The sequence below is a fragment of the Heloderma suspectum genome, chromosome 1 (assembly GCF_057233095.1).
Source record: "Heloderma suspectum isolate Gila_16-S chromosome 1, 16-S_ref, whole genome shotgun sequence".
NCBI lineage: Eukaryota > Metazoa > Chordata > Lepidosauria > Squamata > Helodermatidae > Heloderma > Heloderma suspectum.
In genome coordinates, this window is record NC_139458.1 from 366119723 (window position 1) to 366141972 (window position 22250).

At 44.2% G+C, this 22250-nt stretch overlaps 1 protein-coding gene across 1 annotated transcript; it reads right to left on the reverse strand.

Moving 5' to 3' along the window:
- Positions 1–8964: 8964 nt before the first annotated feature.
- Positions 8965–12719, reverse strand: IRF2BP2 (interferon regulatory factor 2 binding protein 2). The gene is made up of 2 exons (XM_084828159.1): positions 10948–12719; positions 8965–10096 (listed from the first exon to the last, which is right to left on the reverse strand). Exons 1-2 carry the CDS (start codon positions 11975–11977, stop codon positions 9390–9392), a joined length of 1737 nt encoding a protein of 578 aa, XP_084684285.1. The 5' UTR covers positions 11978–12719; the 3' UTR covers positions 8965–9389.
- Between the last annotated feature and the right edge of the window lie 9531 nt (positions 12720–22250).

The following is a 22250-nucleotide window of genomic DNA, read 5'->3' on the forward strand; positions in this document are numbered from 1 at the left end:
CCCCAGCAACTGGTGTACATAGGCATACTGCCTTTGATACTGGAGGTAGCACATAGCCATCAGGACTAGTCTAGTAGCCATTGATAGCCTTTCCTCCAGGAATTTGTCCAACCCCCTTTTAAAACCATCCAAATTGGTAGCAATCACTACGTTTTCTGGTAGCAAATTCCATAGTTTAACTATGCACTGTGTGAAGAAGTACTTCCTTTTATCTGCCCTGAATCTCCCACCAATCTGCTTCATGGGATAACCCCGGGTTCTAGTATTAAGAGAGGGAGAAAAATGTCTCCCTATCCTATTCTCCACACCGTGCATAATTTTGTACACCTATGTCATGCTCCCCTTACCCCTTTTCCAAGCTAAACAATCGAAGCATGTTCACCCCTAAGTCAGTTTCACTGAGTTCCATGAAGCTTACTCTTTAGGAACTGTGCTCAGGACTTTTCTAAACTAAGAATGTTTCCTAAACTAAAAAAAAAAACACCCAATGCTTTGGCCTTTCCACATAGAAAAGGTGTGCAAGCCTGACCTTGTGCATGTTTACTTGGAAGTAACTTCCGGGTTCAGTGGGGATTATGCCAGTGTAACTGCATAGTGTTAAAACCTTAACTGCCTTTTTCTGTATCTTTTCCAACTCTGATATTCCTGTCATAATGTAATAAAGAGGAGACTGGGACTATAAGATTTTAAGAGAAACTTTGCATTGTAAAGAGAGAAAAGTACTCAGGTTCCTAGGTTTTCCAGTGTCTAATGGGAAAAATCCTTACCTACTTCTTTCCGGGCATCTAATCTCTTATTCCACTTAAGGCAGATTATGTTTGCCTGGTACTTATACCTATTATAGTGTTTACCTATGTTGTGTGACTCACGTTAATATTTAGATTGCAGCAAGTATCCCTAACAAGCAAGGGTGTTACCCGTTTCAGCTCGGCAGAGGATTTATTGCTACGGCAGCTGGGAAAAACATTGCCAAATGTATAGATTTTGGTGTTGTATCTGCATGTTATATTGAAATATGGATTAATAAGCAGCATTATTAGGAGCATAAGAATAGGTTTGCATTAAATCTACTTTAGTAAGCCATTCCTCATTTATATGGAAAGATTTTTGCCAAGTTGCTCTCTTCAAGCATCTTCCAATTTAATGTATTGTTCTCAGAGTGGGTTAGGGTGTGTGTTTTAGACATACAGATACATGCTTTCCAAGGAAGACACTGAGGTATCAATCCTGCATTGACATCCAGTACAGGCTGTACAGGGGCAGGATTGCAGCTTGAGATCGACAGGCATATGGTCAAGGAACACCTCATTACTTTGCATGAGTTCAAATCTCCAGGGCCAGATGAACTGCATCCTAGAGTCATAAAGGAACTGGCAGAAGAACTCTCAGAACCGCTGTCTGTTCTCTTTGAGAAATCATGGAGGACGGGGGAAGTGCCAGATGACTGGAGGAGGGCTAACGTTGTCCCTATCTTCAAAAAGGGTAAAAAGGAGGAACCTGGGAACTACAGACTGACATCAATCCCTGGGAAAATTCTGGAGCAGATCATAAAGCAATCCATCTGGAAGCACCTTGACAACAATGCCGTGATTACTCAAAGCCAACATGGATTTGTCAAAAACAAGTCCTGCCAGACAAATCTGATCTCATTTTTTGATAAAGTAACCTCCCTTGTAGACCATGGGAATGCTGTAGACATCATATACCTCGACTTCAGCAAAGCTTTCGACAAAGTGCCCCATGATATCCTGATGAGCAAACTAGCTCAAAGTGGGCTAGATGAAACAACGATCCGGTGGATCCACAGTTGGCTACAGAATCGGACTCAAAGAGTGCTTATCAATGGGACCTTCTCAAACTGGGGAGAGGTAACGAGTGGGGTACCGCAGGGCTCGGTCCTGGGCCCAGTGCTCTTCAACATTTGTATGAATGACTTGGAGGAGGAGGTGCAGGGAATGCTGATCAAATTTGCAGATGACACAAAATTGGGAGGGATAGCTAATACTTTGGAAGACAAACAAAATTCAAAGTGATCTGGATAGACTGGAGCGCTGGGCAGAAAACAACAGAATGGCATTTAATAGGGACAAATGCCAAGTTCTGCACCTAGGAAAAAGAAACCAAATGCACAGTTACAAGATGGGGGATACGTGGCTCAACCACACTACAAGCGAGAAGGATCTTGGAATTGTTGTCGATCACAAGCTGAATATGAGCCAATAATGTGATGTGGCTGCAAAAAAGGCAAATGCTCTTTTGGGCTGCATTCATAGAAGCATTGCTTCCAAATCCCGGGAAGTACTAGTTCCCCTCTACTCAGCACTGGTTAGGCCTCATCTGGAGTACTGTGTCCAGTTCTGGGCACCACACTTTAAGAAGGATGCAGACAAACTGGAGAGGGTTCAGAGGAGGGCAACAAAGATGATCAGGGGACTGGAAACAAAGCCCTATGAAGAGAGACTGAAAGAACTGGGCATGTTTAGCCTTGAGAAGACTGAGGGGAGATATGATAGCACTCTTCAAGTACTTGAAAGGTTGTCACAGAGAAGAAGGCCAGGATCTCTCCTTGATCATCCCAGAGTGCAGGACACGGAATAATGGGCTCAAGTTACAGGAAGCCAGATTCCGGCTGAACATCAGGAAAAACTTCCTGACTGTAAGAGCAATACGACAATGGAACCAATTACCTGGGGAGGTGGTGGGCTCTCCCACACTGCAGGCCTTTAAGACGAGGCTGGACAGCCATTTGTCAGGGATGCTCTGACTTGGATTCCTGCATTGAGCAGGGGGTTGGACTCGATGGCCTTGTAGGCCCCTTCCAACCCTACTATTCTATGATTCTATGATCCCACAGCTAATGCCGTGACTGAATTATTCATTTATTATTTATGTTGTTGAATTGTTATTAGGCAAAGTCCTCACACACTACTCTTCTCATTACCTTTCAAGCAGTGACATTTAAGAGATCTGTTGATCCCCAGCACTGTGGAATTGGGAAACTTTCCCCTTCCTTTTCTGTAAACTTTTGGATACCTCTCCTTAAACCAAGAACTTTAAGTCCCCCTGCCTCTCTCTGGGTGAAGCTGAGCATTGCAAGACAAATTCTCTGTTAATGCCATACTCTTACTTTTCAAAGACCAAACAGACTTCAATCCTTGGTAGCCATTTTAGTTGGAATCATTTGGATTTACTGCCACATGGATGCACCCAGTATTGGGTAGCTGGGAGAGGCTCATTCAGAGAACTCTTTGTGTAATAGAGGTGGCACACTGATCCTAAACGCATACAAGTATATTCCACAGATTTCAAAAGAACCATCTTTCCGAGTAGGCGTGCTTATAATCAGAGCCCTAGCATCCTGAGATAAATAGAATTTGTAACTGGTTGATATCAAACTGGAAGAATGTAGCTGTCAAGCTGAGAATATGCAACTATAGCTTTACCTTAACCTTGTCTTGGGGGCACAATCCTATGCATGTTTAGACAGAAAAACGTCCTACAACTCCCGGCAGTCCCCAGCCAACATGTCTGTCTAAACATGCATAGGATTGTGCCTTTTCAGATTAATGAAAAAAGTGGAATAGTTCTACGGCTACAGGAATAAATAATATCCTTGAGGTGATCTAGGCCCAAATCCTAAATCTACTATGTGGACATACATTCCATTGAACCAAGGAGGATTTAAATCTTAGGAGTTGTTTTTAGGATTGGAATGTGAGACTGCAATTCCCAAACCACCATTTCTGATGTGTGTAGGATTGCGCGGTAAGTAGATTCAAGACTGGACTTTAAATAATCCCAAACCATTAAAAAATTTAGTAGTATTTCTAAAAATGAGAGACAACAGTTTGTAAATTATAAGAACATTAGCTTATATATGTCCCCCCAAAGTCCAGTCCAATTATGTGTGCATTTTGACACCATTTCTTTTTCTAAAACAACTATTTTTAAAGATATATTTGTTCATCATGTTGCATGCCATTAAAACATATATAATTCGAACATAAGTTAATTTTGATGTAAATTTGGTTAGGAGTTTGTTCTTCAAGATAAGAGCATATTTAAGTGCGATCCTTTGTATCTTAGAACTTCCACTGATTTCAGTGGGACTTACTCCCTAGTAAGTGTTCATAGGATTGTAGCCTATGAGTAATTTGCTATAGTCATAAAAGCAAAATCTTTATAAGGGCTTCTGATTATTACAGCTTAGCCTGAGGTCATGAATGAGTTAATAATCTTAGTGCCCCTCTCCAAAGTCTGTAATGATGAAATGGGTAAATATGTATTCCGTTCATCTGTTAGTACAGCCTGACCTTGGTCTATCACAGAGGAAAGGCGGGTCCTCCCATTCTGCACTTCTTGAACAAAGGCAAGCAAATGAGGGTGACTCAGGATTTCGCGTGGCCTAGATGTGATTGAACATTTTCTGAATGATTCAACGTCTGCACTTAGGAATCAGGAAGAGAAACCTATTACTGGTTACCAACCAAGTAAAACTATTTTATAAATTGCCTGCAGATTTCATTTATACTCATGGATCAGCAATATGAGTTTATAAAACATCTTTGACGTGCCTAGTAACTTTTAACAGTAGATTTACAGTATTTGGAAACACACTGTCCTGATCTTTTATATGTATACCTGGTTAAAATGGATAGCCAAAGTAGATGTAATAAAGCATTAAACAATGAAGGAGTTTTATACATAATGATAAAGAAGTGTTTCTTTTGCAGCAACCTGTGTTTTGCAAGTTCAAATAGGATCTACTATAGTGGCTAGTAGAATAGAGTGGGCAGCAATGAGCCATCCAACTCTCTCCACTGCTGTCATGTACTGTAGCTACTTGTTGGAACCCCCAGATTCTATTGTCTTTTTAAAAACTAGGATTGTTTTTAAAAAGACAATCCTTAGCAGGAGCAAGATTAGACCTCTATGGACTGTGTTTTTGTTACGTATGAGGTTAAAATCTGTCATCCATATAAATACAAGCCTAAACATTTCATACATGGAAGCAATTCACTGAAATTAACAGGGCTTACTTCCATGTAAATGGAATAATTGTTGGAAGTCTCTACGATAGTTGTGAAAAGGTAAAAAGTATGAAAAATAAGGAGGTGCAACATGTTAAAATATCAGTGCATACCCATGTATATCACTTTTACAACTGAGTTCTTTGTTAAAAGTCTTTCCCCCCTGAAGTATCTTAAAAATTGCTTGTACAAACAGCATTGTGGGTCTATCAGTTGCAGGAGTATTTTGTAACTGCAAACTGCTCAGTCCAATAACTGGATATGCAGGAGCACTTGGATTTAGAGTACAATCCTTTACAGGTCTACTCAGAACTAAGACCCACCGAATTCAATAAGTCTTATTTCCAGGCAACCTTAGTGCCACTGAAGTCATTGGCTTAAAACATTTTGGCTAGGCTCTTTGTGTAAATATACTACCTTAACAGTGCAGCTTTCAGTGTTAACGAGCTTGCAACCTCACATACCTCTGCCAAGCTTTATATTTAGTATAACTTGCTCATGCAGAATTTCCATTTAAATTACATTCTATTTTTAAAATTGCAGTGCTTATATAATTGAAGCAAATGCAACATAAGTGCATCTCATCCTTTTCCAGTGCTGTGCTTGATCAATAAAATTTCAAGCACAGCAGCTTCTCTACATTTTGATTTGGAACATATTGGTTGCATTTCTGTGCAATACTTCATGTTTCTCCAAACACTACAGTATAATGAGAAAGGCAACACCATAAATGCTTGTACTACAATCCTAAACGTTATTTACTTCTTTCTACTTACATATATTTAGGATAGCTGTTTGCCATCAGCCTTGTTTGGGTTTTGTGGTAGGGTTTGTCATCTCTGACTAAAACAAGGGTAGGCAAGCTGGTGCCGTAACTAGAAGAACTTTTTGCACAGCTGCAACATAGACAGTGAAAAGAACTGTCCTCAGAGACTCTCTCTCATGTCAGTGGAACACTGTGGTTGTTCTTCCTGGTAGTAAGGTGAGATGTCTTTGGCCCAAGCACAGAGAAAATTTCCCAGGATCCTGTTGCCATAAAAAGCCATAGGGAGAACCCTCCCAAATGAACCTTTTGCTAAATGTGATTTCATCAGGTGCGTAGTTCAAGTCTCTGTAGGACATAATGCAACTAGTTTGTAGAGCTTCTCTTCGTTTTAGTTTTACTTTTTCTTCCCACTTGCCTGGAACTCTTGATGGGCAGTATACCATAAAATTCATGAGAAGAGTCAGCGCCCGTAAGAAAATATAGCACCCTCCAAAGTTATACTTTGTTCCGTTTTTTCCTTACATTATACTTTCATGTCTTAAAATTAAGAGGACAATCTTTTAAAAAAATCCAGTTGATTTGGCTACCATGTACCTCAGTAGCTGCAGTATTTTTTAATAAAAAGGGTTACAAAAAAGAGAACACTCCCAGAAAGTGCTTAAAGCTCCTAATTTCACTTTATTTAATGCAAAAGATAAAAAATAATAGGTAAAAATAGTAATGTGTTAGTTTAGCAACTATAAACAACAAAACCATAGTGCAGGTGATATTTCAATAAAAGTAACTTAAAGGTATAATGAAGGTGAGATTTTGACGATCACACTCTCCATTAAAACCACATTTTGCTTTATTGCTATACAAATTATCACCATTAAAAACTTCAAAAAAGGTTGCAAAGCCTCACTCCATTGAAATGAACAACTAAGTTCACATTATCTGCAACGGAGTCAAGGTCTGCATTATTATCGGAGATTAATGGTAGTACTGTTGCAGCTAAAGCAGTTTTAAAAAAACTTTGTAGCCAAGGCAACATATAGTAAATATATAGTGATCCACTGAGGTGATGTCATAAACTTCTTAAGAAACGAACTAAAATTACATTAGGCCCAATTGGAGAAATGCAAAAATCATGTCCTAGTTTATGAGATTTCTGTTTTATGAATTCATAATGTGTTAGAACCGGTCACCTTAACAGATCTGGAAAGAGTTGGCTGAACAGGTAGAGATCTTTGAAATGTGTTCCAGCTGTCATGACATGGTATGACAAAGGCCTAAACTTCCCACTATTTAAACTACTTTAAAGAGCATATAGTGATATTTTTGGGCTACAATATATGAAGACACTTATTCAAGATATAAGTGTAAATAAAAGGCCTTTTGTTGGAGATCCAGATCAAATGCCTGTCAATATTTTGGCATGGCTGAATGGCATTAGCAAGAAAGAAGTTACCATCGTCCCACCTCAAGTTAAGAAGCTCAAATCTGAACTACATGCCAAAACACCACAATGAACTTCCCAGGAAATTTTTAGCAGGGATATTGTTTGACCTAGAATGCAAATTCTCCATACAAATTGGTATAATACATGAGGTATTATGTCAGAGATTCTTAAGAACATGTTACCATCTATCAATTCGAAATCCAATTTTAATAAAGTGCCTAAATACATATTTCCAAAGACTATAGTGGTTCCAAAGAATCCTTTACAGTTGTATATATGTGCGTTTTTTTCTCTCAAACTGTCTAAACATGTGTTTACATAAGACACCAGTCTGGACTATATGTATTTCTATCATTTTAAAGAGTACTGAATTGGTTTATCATGCAAATCTTGTTATTTAATATTACATTTACCTGTAATATGGAACACAATGCTAGTGGGTGTGCTTACTAAAACACTTCAAAAAGTTACTGTGCATGTGCAGTTTGGATTTTCAAATGTCATGACCATTAAAAAAAACCCTACCAAAATCTATTCTGCATTAAATAGCAGTCTGAACATTAACACATAAGAACAGTCCGAACCAATAGCACTGAAACTGTTAAACTTAGTTGAACAGATTCTCTCAACATCAAAATGTATAGTGTTATTTGCCACAAACATAGGCACCATATAACCATCTCTCTGCTTCAAACAATTATTTGTGACCATATGCTAAACATGTAACACAAGGGGTTGCACAGCAGTGTTGCTAACACAACTGTAAACAGCACAGAAACACTACAGTAAGGCTTGACTATTTCTAGTAACGGATGATTTATTGATTAAAAATGTCTGCCATCTGATGAAAAAAGTGAGATCAAAACAGTAATGTTACAAAATAATTCTTGAAAATAATCTAAAAGGCGAGGCATGTCTATGTGGAACTGAAGTTTATTTAAATCCCAGGTTGTTTCATTTAAATGAGAATTTGTTGCTTTCCCTCCAAAACATGTATTATGAAATTTCAAGTAGAAATTTCCATTCATCTCTGTGCTGCCAATGTAGGAAACAGAGCAAAGCCTCAAACGCTGCTGTCATTACCACACTTGTTATCTGCCACTACCTAGTAACATGATGTCAGCAACAGTAACAATAGCAGCAGTACCATACTTAAGCAGTAAGACCAAAGTCCACCTGCACTATATGAAAAAATGAAAAAAACTACCTCAAGAGTTTTCCACATGAATATGAAGGAAGTGGCAATGTTGAGTGGTACTGAAAATATATGGATTTGTTAAAAATATGGCAGTGCTATTCCATCTGCAGCAATGCACAGTTGGACAAGAATTAAAAGTTATCGCAAAAATTCTGCAGGAACATTACGTAATTGATGAAATGCAGTTTTGCAATCTTACAACCAATCACTTGAACTGTGGTCAACTCTGCCTTTAAGAAAAAAACAAACTCCCCAATACCTAACACAACAGCGCCTCGCTTAGCACAACACTCTGAAGGCAGCTCCCTTCTAGAAACGAACTGTTCTAAGAACGTTGTTGCAGCAACAAGGGAACAATGTTTCCAAGTGAAACCCCTTCTGCTTTCTCACCTGTCTTTGGACTGCACAGAGTGGCATTCCCACTTTAATTCTAAGAACACTTTAACGCCATGTTGTCTCTAAAACCTGTATTCCTCAAGCATGAATGAATAAGGGCAAAAAATAAGGAACCACAGACAGTAAGGCGATCTTTACAATGTCAGAAGATGTATTTGGCATTAAAAAGGGGGGGGGGAACCAAGTGCATAAAATTACAGCTAGAAGCATTTCTGGTTTGCCAAGTGCTCTCTAAAAAAAGCAGCGCAAGTCACAGCCTACACTGAACAGTAACTGTCACCAAGGAAGCACAACAAATAGTTGCTATAAGAGCAAGAAAAGAAAGCGCTTTTGTAAGTACATACCTTTTGTCTTCAAAAAATATAGAAACACAATGTATTCAAAAAAGAAATCAAAATTATACAGCCATGTTTTATGAAGTCTACATTTCCCTTGTCTTGAGATATATATATATATATATATATATAATATATATATAGATATTTATAGGTATTTATAGATATATACAATTCAAACAGTTTTTGTTAAAGGTGATGTTGCACTGAGAAACTGGAAAAGTCACGAATCTCTCTCTTTTTTCACTTTCACATCTCCTGCAAGAATGGTTGCAATCTCTCCCTGCATGAAGGCCCAAGGGACATTGGACCCCACCAGAGGGCACTTGTCCCCACTGGGACAATACACTTCACCACTAGCTCCTTGCTGTTTGATGCTCTGTCTGGAGCAAGGGAAGCAAAACTTATGGGATGGGACAGAGGGGCACTGCACAAAATGGGTGTCTTCCAAGCGCTCGTGACACAGAGTGCAGCACAGTGGGACGCTTGCTGCCAGAGAAGAGTCTGGGAGGCTGGCAGGGTGCACTGGCTCCATCCCTCCAGTGTTTGCCCCTTGACTTGGCACCTCCCTGGCCAGCCTTCTTTGGTTCATAGGAGATGGAGAGGGTGGGCTACTGCTATTCCTCCTGGTGGTGGAGTGAACCTGGTTGGCATCTTTGGAGGCATGGTTACCTCCGGCATTGTCTGCAACTAAAATCAGCGCAGCCATTGGCGACTGGCCGTTCTGGACTGCCTCGGGTGGTGTGGTCCGGTTGGAATGAGGCGAAGCGGTGGGGGGTGGGGGGGACATGAAAGATGCCGCTGCCATTGGTATTTTCATCCCTTCTGATGAGGTTGGTAACCATGACTGTGCCTCTCCATTGATTTTAGGAGGTCCAGCATCACCTTCTGGCTCCGGAGAAGGCTTTCTCTTCCTTGCAGCCCGTGCCCCTATAAACAAATGGGAGAGGAGATAATGTTGCAGAAATACAGCTAAAGTAACATGTGCAAATGGGGAGGTGAATGCTACAGCCTAGTCACACCAAGCAGTTAAACATAAGCCAAGTTACTCACTGAATACGAACAGATAAAACCGGCTTAAAACCAAGTTACTTCAGCTTATCTGGGGTTGTGGATCAACAGCTGCAAGGCAGGTGAACATGCTGTGCTAGTGCTTACACTACAGTACATGCTGCATTCAGATGTGCCTACACTGTACCACCCTCCCACACTGGCCATAAGCCAAATAGCCACTTTCATGTTTGTAATCTTCCACTTCCTGGAAACCTGTTCAAGTTAAAGGCATTGTACAGCAATATGTCACAACCCATGGGCAATGTAGAAGGGACACACGGGTATCTGGCTCGCCCAGATAACTTCGGCATGTTGGCTCATTTGCACACCCCTAACTAGAGCCTCTCACAGTTAGGAGGCTGATAAATGGCGCCCAGTTCCACGGTTCAGCAAAATGTCTGCTGTTGCTGCTGGTAACAGGCCTGCGTGCCTCAACTCCCTTTGCAAAAGAATGTGACCAGGGCTAGGGAGGGGAAACCCTCTGTCAGTGTCTATCAGTGAGCACCCTGACTCATCCACGCTGCTTCCACACACCAAACACTCTGCCTTTCAGGCACCAGGAAGTCGGAGCGAAATGGCGAGCTGACTTGGGTTTTCCACGGAGGCGGGAGAGAAGAGCTTCCCCTCTTTCTCCCTCAGCCGCCCCGTGCCCAGGCCAAGCGCGCAGAGGCGCGCGCGCGCACACACACACACACACACAACTTCCCGCCGCCAGCCCTCCTCCTCACCTGATTTGGCCACGGCCCCGTTGCTGTCGTAGCCCAGCAGCCTCCCCGCCATGCCGGGCTCCTTCTTGAACTTGCTCTCGTAGGGCACCGCGTGGCCGCTGTGCTGCAAGGCCAGCAGAGTGTCTCGCACGGTCTTGGGCTTGCTCAGCCACTCCTGCTCCGAGCTCCCCGCCGCCGCCGCTCCCCGGCTTTTGCTCTCCACACCAAGCTGCTCCAGGTTGTCCGCCGAGCCCCGCGCCTGCTGCTGCCCCTTCTCCTTGCCCTCCAGGTCGCTCGCTCCGCCACCCCCACCGCTACTCGACGACGACGAAGACACCGAGCCGGGCCGCTTGTGGCCCCCCACTTCCCCGGGCTGCTGCTGCTGCTGCTGGCTTTGCTGCGCTTGCGACACCGACACCTGCAGCGGGGTGGGCGCTCCGGAGATGGCCGCCAAGGAGGCCGCCGCAGCCGCCGCCGCCCGGCTGTTGATGCTGATGGCGGCGGGCAGGGAAGCTCCGTTCATGAGGGGCACCAGGGTGGGGGCCACGGCGTGCGTCCGCCGCGGGTTGGGGCTCTGGCGGTTCAGTTCAGGCGGCTCCTCGGGCTTGGAAAAACCGTTGGGCACTAGGATGCCATTGACCTGCCTGCTGCCGCCTCCATACTCTGGTCCCAGGCGCGGCGGCGGCCGCTCGGAGGAGGCGGCGGCTGCCAGAGAGTAGCGCTCGTGGGGCTGTGGCGGGGCGCGAGACGCCGCCTCGGCTGCCGCCACCGCCGCAGAGTGCATCTCCTTGGCACTGAGCGGCGGCGGCTGCTTGGCATGGGGCGGCGGAGGCGGCGGAGCCCGGCCTTCCTGGAAGCTGTGCGCCCGCTTGAGCTGCCGAGCCGTGTCGATCACGAACTCCACCCGGTCGGCCCCTTCGTAGTTGACACAGCCCCTGCAGACGGGCTCGGTGAAATCCCAGATCATGGCCCAGGGCATGCGGGGCAAATCGCACAAGTAGCACGACTGCCTGCGGGAGGCAGCAGCCACCGCCACGGCCGCGGACGACATGGCCGAGTCCAGGGGCAGCGAGCGCCCCGCGCCTCGTCCCCTACCTCCTCTTCCCACCGCTGCTCTCCTCGCCACCGGGGAGGCTCTGTGCTCTGCAGCCGCGGCAGCCTCTTGCACTGATTGCCACCTTCTTGGGCGAGCAAGCGCAGCTCCAAGGCGAGGGGGGCGGGAAAGCGCCTTCGCCTTTCTGCCAGGCTCTCCGAACCCCGCCGGCTGCAGTCACTCACAGCGACGCGGGGAGATGCGACATCGCCCAAACACGGCACCCTCAGACCCCCAGGACAGCGCAACTGCTCGCTTCTTCCCGCACCGCGCTCTCGCTACTACAGCGCTGCCCGCCGGCTGCCGGCCGCCCAGACACTCGCACTGGGGCGGGGACTCCAGAAGCCGCCGCCGCCGCCGCTTGTGCGCTCTGCTCCAGTGACTCGATTCTTCGACAGTGCCCAGGAGCGCCTGCGTGCTAGGCTCTCCCCCTTCCTCCTCCTGCTGCTCATTGAACTTCTGCCAAGACAACAAGAGCTGCAAGAATAACCAGCTCTCTCCTAGTCAGCACTCGAGGGGAGGGGGAGAGCGCGGCAGGGCTTTCGCCTGTGAATGGATGCAAAGATGGGGATCTGGGGGCCTTCCTCCTCCTCTCCTTCCGTCTTCGGTGCAAGCCTGCTCTGAGAGTAACGCGGGTGGGGGTTTTCTTTTCTTTTTCATTTTGGTAGCCATCCAATACAGTTTTGCTTTGCATTATGCCACCACCCTCTGGTGTGTGTGTGTGTGTGTGCGCGCTTTGAATTCTGCAGCGGCCGCTTTTTCAAATCTAGGTTACCATTTGAATGATCCCGTGCTTTAATTCTAGCTTCGGTGTCGACCCCCGTCGTGTGACCTTCGACAAATCGCTCAGGATCAGCTTCTCTAGACTTCAAAACTCCCCATTGAGTTCAAGCCCCTGACCTCTGCAATGCACTCCCCCCACCCCCACATCCGTGAAAAGCCTTAATTATACTACACGAAATACAGGAAAGGATATCGTGAGGATTATGAGCGAACCTTTAGGAGCGCTGCTGCCACTCCCTTCGGTTGCATCAGGATTTTTTTTTTTTTTAAATCCGTGAGCAGATTAACTTGGAAGCAAATCCCCGAGGATTCCAGTGGAAGTTGTTTCCAACTAACACTTGGATCTCAAACACATTTACTTGGGAATAAGTCTCACTGAATTTAATAGAAAACAGAGATAGCCACGCTGGTCCATAGGAAAAAAACATACAAAACCCAGTTGGGTCCTTTATTAGGAAGTTGGATTTCGAATGTAATAGTACAGTTCAAAGAACGCATACATAGGATTGGAGCCTATTGCTGCACCCATGAGCATACTTGCCAGGCATTAAAACTTACTCCTGAGTAAGAATGTATAGAATCAGGCAACCTATTGATTTGGAAGTAATAACCAACCAACCACCGAAATAATTCGATTTACTTGCCACGCAAATGTAAGTAGGATTAGGAAGTATGACCGCATTCCTAAAATTCCTTGTTCAAGGTAAGGACTGTAACCTATTCGCGATCCTGTGCACGTTTACTCGGAAGTAAGCCCCACTGATTTCAGAAGTGTGCATGGGATTGCCGTGTAAAACGAGATTCCTGTACATTAGGAAATAAAGTAAACAGAATATTTTTAGATTGCAACCGTAAAATGTAAACACAGGATAGGCGTAATTTGTTGCAGTAGAGAAACCTCGCGGGGGGGGGGGGGCGAGAAACCTCCCGAGCGGTAGTTTCGAATACGCAACGCAGGCAGGCAACATCCTCAACGCTCGTAAATCTATGATGCGCAATTACTGCCTGGGCTACATTAGCGGCGGCATGGCTCATTCTGAATTCATGGGCTGCTTTTTCTGCCTTTTAAAATCCCTGCATTTCTTTCAGATATAGGGACAACCCCGGTTTTTTTCCTGATATTTTTTAACGGCGAAACAACTGCTGTGCCGATGAAAAGCACACCCCACGTAGCGTGTTCCACGCCATTGCTCTCCCCACCCCGATTTTCTCAAGACATTTTTCTCCCTTCTTCCACGAGAGAAATTCCCTCCCGCTTCGACATTTCCGTATGAATAAGCAAGGAAGAAAGGAAGAAAAAGAACTGTTGCCGCTAAAGGCCAGGCGTAATCCTACTGTATATATGTTGGTGTCGTTGTGTGTGCGTATGGGATTGTGTCGAGTAAACAAAGTGGAAGCGTTTCCCTAAAACTCTTGCGTCTAGGTCACCATTCCCACCGTACTGCCGCCGCTGCTGAGTTATGTAGGTTACAAAGGGGAAGGGGGAAGGGAGGGAGGAGAGAGCTCTGACGTTTGCATTTTGTTCAAGGGCTTCTGCTACACCCTGCGCGCGCAGCCGCAGTCGGGGACGTGACTCTATGCAGTTGGCACTTGAAGCCTTGTTAAGCGAAATGCACATTCCAGGGACCGAGCGAGCGAGCGAGCTGCAGCCAGCATCGCCGCTGCACCGTCACGGCCTGAAGCGCCACCCTCTTTGCTGCTATTTCTGGGCGCCCAACGCTCCCTTCCTCCCAGGCTTAACTTTGACTTAAGATAGTACGAGCAGCTCGCGTGGTACGGTGGTGGTGGTGGTGGTGGTGGTGGCGTGTAAAAACGGCAACGTGCCGGAGCGCTCTCGCTCGGGTCTTGCATTAACCATTCGCCGCGCCGCTCCTTTTGAATGGAGGTGCAATGCTCGTCATCCATTCAGACCTGGCTGGGTGGTGGGGAGAACGCGTTGGCACGGCAGGTCCGCATGCCGTACAGCCCCGCTAGCTTGCCCGTCGCTGCCTGCCGCCATGCAACCTGTTCGTCTCTGCAGCACCTCCGTTCCTAATGTCAAGTGTTGCAGACCCTGCGGTCGTGAGCTGGTTAGCAATTGCAGACCCGACTGGCATTTCCGGCTGAGGATTGTGCATTGGGAGGACTGTGATTTGCTCTAAGCTGTTTGCACGAATATCTCACCATCCAGTCTTGCTTGCTAGTCTGAAGTCAATGTGAATCTATTGACTCACAGGTTCGGCCTCTTGCCACCGCCTTTCAGTTGTAACGTGTTCCTCCCCCATCCGCAAACTCAGTTGCTTGAACTGTCAACTTTCCGACCGCCATTCTTTTTTCTTTTTTGCAAACAAACGCCCCAGGCCGATTTTTTAAAAATCCCCTTTGAACTGGAATGAGCTGGTTGTGAGTTGGAAGAGCAGAGTGTAGATTATTATCTCTACAACTGGATTGGCAAAGGGGGGAGGATCTTGCTGACGTTTTTGCCTGGTTGCTATTCAAAATGCAGTTATTGAGCAGCTTTTCCTAATGAAGCGGAAAGGAGAAAAAGAAAACCACCCTCGATTTGTGACTGATCTCGCTAGATCACACGAGCAAACCTGTTCCAAAATTACACGGAAGCCATTTCATTCCATATTAGCGCGTCCCGTATTCTTTTAACAATCATATGTAGCATAACTCTCTCGCGGGGATTTCCAGAGTCAATGCTCTGCTTGTTGCGGATTCGTTTTCAGGGGCTGCCAGACAATCCTACCAGCACGCAATCCGGTGCAGTGAGGGCTGATACAGGCTTCCCTCCCACACGAACCTGTGCAAAAAGAAGAAAAAAAGTGCAAAGTCCCCCTCCCAGAGATGCAGTACAGTTCCATCCCACCTCCCTCCTAGAGTGGAGAACTGCAATCGGTGATACATTAAGGGAAATCCTATTGTCCCCTCGGTGCAATGCGGGGTTAATAGTTTCCTGCCTTCTGATGCCTCCCCGGTGAAACTTCATGAAACGTAAACATTGCCCTTCCTTCACCTAGTCAAGTCTCCCCACACAGTACAGAGCCAGCCGTCTACGCCCACCTTCTGTTCTTCCCCTCTGCGGCCCCATCAAACAATATGATCGTCGTTAAAACGCGTAAAATAACCTCGCCGCTTTTTTAAAGGACGTGTGTGTACAAAGCGAAATCTGCACATATTTTAAAGAGAATATAGTTTAAAAGAAAAGAGGGGGGTGTAGATTTCCTAACGCGGGATTCTCACACACGCACTCAGAAAGATTCCCCTATAGGACAACCACGAATGTCTGGAATTTCTGTGAAATGGCATCTACCGCCGCCGCCCCCTTTTCTGTCCTTCATTTTTGTTTGAGCCGGTAAGGGTTAACGCGCCTTGTTTTCCGTTTCAAAGCCGCCATGCCTTTTATGTTCTGTTCTATCACATTCTTTCAGCTGCGCGCTCTCTCTCTCTCTCTCTCTCTGAAGAAGCTGTATACTTTTAGTAAACAGATCTTTGTTTTTGTCTTCCACCCACTGCCCTCGTTCTTTCTCCAGAGTGAAGTTGGATCCTTTCCAACCCGGCTACAGCAACTGCTGCCTACACATAAAGAGAGGGAGAGAGACGGGTTTCTAGGGTGAGGCAATGCGTCTGCAATTTGCAGAGACAAGGCTGGAATTGTAATTGCTTCCATCATGTGATGGCTTATAAAAGAGGAAGTTCGGATGTTTTAGTCACGTACTTCTGTGCCCTCTTGCTTAGCCTCCAGGTTCTGTAAAAGGAAAATTGCATATATAGTTCTCTATACTGGGGAAGAGCCAAGAACACTAGCGTGTCTGAGCGTGGAGAAAATTGTAACCGGCGTGAACTGTTAGGTTAAAAAAAAAAAAAGGAAGGGGAAGGAGTCAAAACGTTTTAGTTGTTTGGTTCTTTTCATAAAATTGTTTATTAACAAAATCAGAAAATGCAAAGCTTAGAGGTTTTAACTTCTATGTTGATACAAATGAGGGATGGGGGGGGGGAGATAATTCTGCAGGACCAAAAAGCAGTTTTAGTTCATTGTTGTTTTTTAAGTGTTGACACACTTGCCCTCTTCCTCTCCTGGAAACCTGATTTTTTTTTTTAGGGCATTCATACATTCTGGGAGTCAAACAAAGGTCCTTGTTTGTGGGGGGGTGGGGGTTGTTCTTTTTTAACTGAACTGAATCCAGTCCTTGGAGCTTAACCCATTCAAGGCTTCCATTGTTACATGGTAATTCTATATTTAAGCATAGTTATTGCTAGGGGACACCTAATGGTGGTTGGCTGTAATGCCATGTCCCTGAAAAAGAACTTGCATAACCACTGAAAAAGACAAACATACGAACAGATTTCAGATTCAGCTTTTGGCCAAAATATAAAATGGCAGGGATCTGGGTGTTTTTCTGTTGGGGACTATGGAAATCCTAAGTAAGAAATCATATTCTATGGAGATGAGACAGATATTTTAATAAAAGAAGAGATGCCCCCCGAAATAAGGGACATTTAACCAACCTACTTCACTCAAGCAGTTAGATCAGGTAACGAAGTGAGTGATCAAGATTTGACTGTAATACAGCAAATTCTGTAGCTTCAAATTGGAATTGAAACAATATCTGTCATCAATCAAAAAGAGGGTCTGAACACCAAGATCATTGACTCCTGACTGAATATGAAATTCTAGTAAAAATTAGCATTTGCCTAAATATGAGTAATGGGGAATTGTTCTGTTACCCCCATTTTGTAGAGGGACAATCAAAACCCAAAGAGGGACAAACCAAAACCCAAACCTCAACTTTTCCTGTTTTTTAGAACAGAAGACACAGGTTCAAATAATTGCTCAGCCATGAAGATTACTGGAAAACTTTGACAAAATCACACAGACTAACCTACAACTCAAGGACAGTGAAGAGGCTTGTGATACCTTTGGCCTACAACTCCCAGCAGTCTTCACCATTGGCTATGCTGGCTACGGCCAATGGGAGTTGTAGGTGAAAACATCTGGAGGGGCACAAGTTGCCTACCCCTGCCTTAAAGAGTAAAGGTTGGGTCTAGATTTCCCCATACTTAGAGTAGACCCATTGAAATAAATTGGACTTAAGTTAGTCATGACTAACTTAAAGCTAGTTCCCCAGCAATTTAGCAGTTAGTCCCCCAGCAATTTGGTTGGAGTTTAACCATCTATCTTCTTATTATGCTCCCTGTTGGACAGCTCCCTGCTAACCTGAACTTCCGTATCCTTGAACCATGGTAAAGCATGACCTGCTTTACCAAGTCATATTCTTGGTAAAGCAGGTTTTTGAACCACATAGTAGGAGTGCAACACCTATTCAGGCAATACACCTGAACAGGGCTAGAGAGAAGGGCATCTCTGGAAAATCTCAACACCTAGACAGACTTGTACAGGTAGCTTGGTCCCAAACCATTTAGGACTTTATAGATCATAACCAGCACTTCAAATTCTGCATGGAAATGGACCAGCAGCCAATGGAACTGTTGTAACTTTGGAGTCATAGGGTAATATCCAATGTTAGTCCTATGTAGAGTAGACCCATGGAAATGAATGAGACTTATGTTAGTCACAACTAGGTCCCATTCATTTAATGGGTCTACTCTACATAGGACAAACCACCCACATGTTCTCTACAATTGGCACCACTCCTGGAATGGGCGTAATTGGCATACCAAGTTCAGCTGAGCAGGAAGTATTCCTGGGTGTCCAAGTCTAGGCATGGATCCAGAAGTACCCACAAACTACAAACTTGATTTTTCAGTGGGAGAGGAGTGCCATCCAGCCCCAGACTAAACTCCGTTTCCCTGGTCTGTCTTTATGTGTCTTACAAAGTGTCTTGTAAAGTGGTCACATCAGACTGCCAAGTAGTCCCTTTTCTCCTTGTTTGGGCAAGACTTTTTTCTGAAAGGAGCCTTCTTTTCCCTGTTCCAGGGGGTTTACAAACTAAAAATAGACACAAAAGAGACAACAGAGAAAGGGAAGGGAGCTGAGGCAGGGGTAAATGGGAAACTTAGTATGTTTTAGAGGAGTGGGGAACAAATCGCCTCCAGATGTTGTTGAACTCCACTGGCTGAGGCTGCTCAGTTAGAGCCTCAAACAGCATTTGGACAGCCACAAGCTCCCCACCCTGGTTTAGAAATTGAAGATGCTATTTAGTTTTCATAATTTCTTGAAAATTATTCATGGTTTTTGTCATGAAAATTCATGAATTATGAATAAATGCTATAATAATTAATTTCATTCATTTCATAAACAGCTGTTTAGTTACCATTAGGAAGCTGTTCCTAGCAGTTTTAAAACTCAGGTTTAGATAATCCTACTTAATTCAGAAGAAGGTATCTTGACAGAATGCAATTAATGTCCTTTACTCAAAACTAGTCTAGGTATCCGAGTGTCCATTGTTGCTGTTATTGTTGTATTTCAAATTCTGACACTGCAATCCTGAAAATAGTGTCTGCTCTGAATATTCGTTGTTCAGTTGAACTGGAACACAATATTTCTTTCAAATATTGGAAAGGACTGTAATTGAATTACAGTGTTGTGTTTAATCCTCCAGTATTTCTTTCCCACCCTCTAGTAAAACAGCTTTTTAGAAATCTAGCAAAATGGCCTTATTCTCTCTTGTTAGGATCTGGTGTGCTGCTTTGAAGTGACACATTTGGCTAGAGAGTAAAAGGATTGTGAAAATAGTTACTAAGTTATCCAGAAAATTATTCAAAGGAAAATAGAGGCTCCTTCTCAAGATTCAGACATTGTTGTGATTAAACTTCCGTCTTTTTTGCTAAGACTAGCTGAAGAAACAATACCCAATTTAATCACTGGATCCGAAGGGATCCTCTTAGGCAGTGGTGTAGTGGAAATTTTGAAGTGCAGGTGCTTATCGTGACAGTGTCCATAGCCGCGCCCCAAGGAAAGTCCAAAAATACAGGCAGCTGTGTTGATCCATATCAACAAACCAGTTCTAGCCGTTTTTTCATCTCCACCAGGAATAGGTCTTTTGTAAAGCTAATAGGTCTTAATTGCTCATTCGAGATGGAGCCAGCCCCAAATACTTGGGATTACAACGGGGATAGCTCACAGCAATATGCTGTTGCTAGGAAAATCCATTATCTCCTAGGTACTGTGCAGTTTGCTGCTAAACTCAAAGGAACTGGGAAGCCTAAGGGGGGTGGCAGATGATGTCATCGTTCTGACTCATCGAAAAGTCCTGGTGCTCTGACCCTGTGAGCCCTGGCTCCACTGCAACACTGCTCTTGGGCAGAGTTCACTGGGAAGCTCCCCTGCCCAAGCCTCATTTAAATGAATGGGAGCAGCATGCATCTGCACTGCTCCTGTTTTCATTCCATGAGACTGGCACAGGAGAACTGCCTGATAGTCTGTGACCACATCTATTCAAATAAACCTCTCTCTGTGATAGGATAACCTATACCTAGATCCTTTACATAACCTTTTTGGTCCCGAAGGCCACATTGGGTGTCTCCTGTGGTGGCAGAGCCCACACATATCCACATACACGCATGGGCACTCACATAGCACTCACACACATCCTACTCGCCCCAGCAGCAACAGCAGCAAGGCACTGAAGGCTCCACCCCAACGTGATCACCCCAAAAAAGAAAAGGAAAAGTGGACTAGGATCAGCATCTAGGACTCCTGGCATAGAGCAGGAACCTTACTCCTAGAGCATCTAGGAAGTAGGCTGGAACCTTCAACCATTTCTTCCCAGGATGCTCTAGGACTGATGTTGCAGGAACCATAGAGCTTGTTCCCCCCTTTTTTCAGTGGCAGCAGATGCTGGGGGTGTGGGGTGGCACTTTTTTTGTAACCCTAGTAGAGGCTAGTCCAATTTTTCTTTGAAAATCTTGAAGGAGATTCCACACCATCTATGAGAAGCAAGTTCCACATCTGTATTGTTAGGAATTTGTTCTTAACATCTAACCTGAACACATGATTTTGAATGCTGTTGTGACTTTTGAATACAAAGGGGCATGGTGTTCACACGTTAGATTTCTTGATATCTGAAAAGAGATTTACCCACAGCTTTCTATTTTTCTAATGAGGGTCTGGGAATAACTTCCACAAACCCTTTTACAAATAAACAGGAAGCTATGGAATCTGTGACCCTAGTGTGACACAGCTCTGGCTCTACTCATGACTTTAAACACATTAGTTCAATAGGCCAAAAAAATGCCCCACAGAAAATAGGAAAGCGCCAAGAATTTATCAGGAAACACATTACAAAATAAGAGGAAAACAAGGAGCTAAGAATATCACTTGGCAGATGTGTTCATTTTGCAAAGCTCTTTGATTAAGTTTTCATTAAACAGATAAGTAGTCCCCCCACCCAGACCTGCAATGAAATAACAGCAGTATTGCATTTAATTAAAACGAAAAGAAAGACAGATTGCTTGAGTTTGCAGCAGCTATTTATAATCAGAGGTGGGAGTTCCAGTGGTAACCTTCATAGGACCCAGAATCAGAAGACTGTTACTCTTGATCTTAGCAAGTTTGAAGAAAGGGTCACACTTGTATCAAATAGTTTTAAATCTTCCAAGCCAAAGACAAAACTTTCTCAGGGCCTGTGCCAGAAGTGTTGAGCTGTTTCCAGTATAGGAGTTCCTGTATTACTAATTTGTTTCCACAACTGCAGCAAAAGTAAGGTTAAGCCAGTTCCATATGAACAGTGTCGAAATAACTAGTGTCCCTATGGGACAGACACAGAAGTAGTATGCAGTCCATCCCTTTACAAGCTAAAATGGCATAGCCAACTTGAAATCTACCAAATGTAAGCAAACTGTTAAGAATTTGGCTTTCTATCATTGTGCCATGGATGCACCACAGACAGAATTTTCTTGATGAATCTTTCCCTGGTTCTACTCTCTGTCCCCAAAGTCATCCCCCCTCCTTCCGTTTGTGTTTTGCCATACCCCAGATCCATTTCAAGCAACCCACCCTGAAGGCTTTAGCAGTTTATACTAGGATGTCAGTTGCTGTTGCTCAGAGATGTTGTTTACCTGGATGCAAAATGGAGAATATCACTGTGGCATTTGCAGATTACACAAAATGAAGAGCACACTCTCAGAATACAAAATCACAGAAGGATGAACTGGGCTGAAGTCAAGACAAAAACAAAGAACAGTGTTTTGTAAGAATGGGAAACCAAATGCATAAACATAAAAACTGAGGACACTTGGTTCAGAAGAGCTTTGGAGAGTGGTGATGATCCACAAAGTATTTAAGACCGTATGCTCATCTTGAAGCCCGCCTACAGACTGATCCCAGAACATATTTGCTTAGAAATAAGTCCCACTAAATTCAATGGAACTTACATTTTGTAAGTATATTTAGGTTTGAGCCCTAGCTCTATTAAAATCGGCTTAAACGAAAAATTGTGGATTGATTGTTTTGTAGGTCAGGCTCACAAAAGCACATTAGCCCATCTTGCCTTCCCCACCCCTC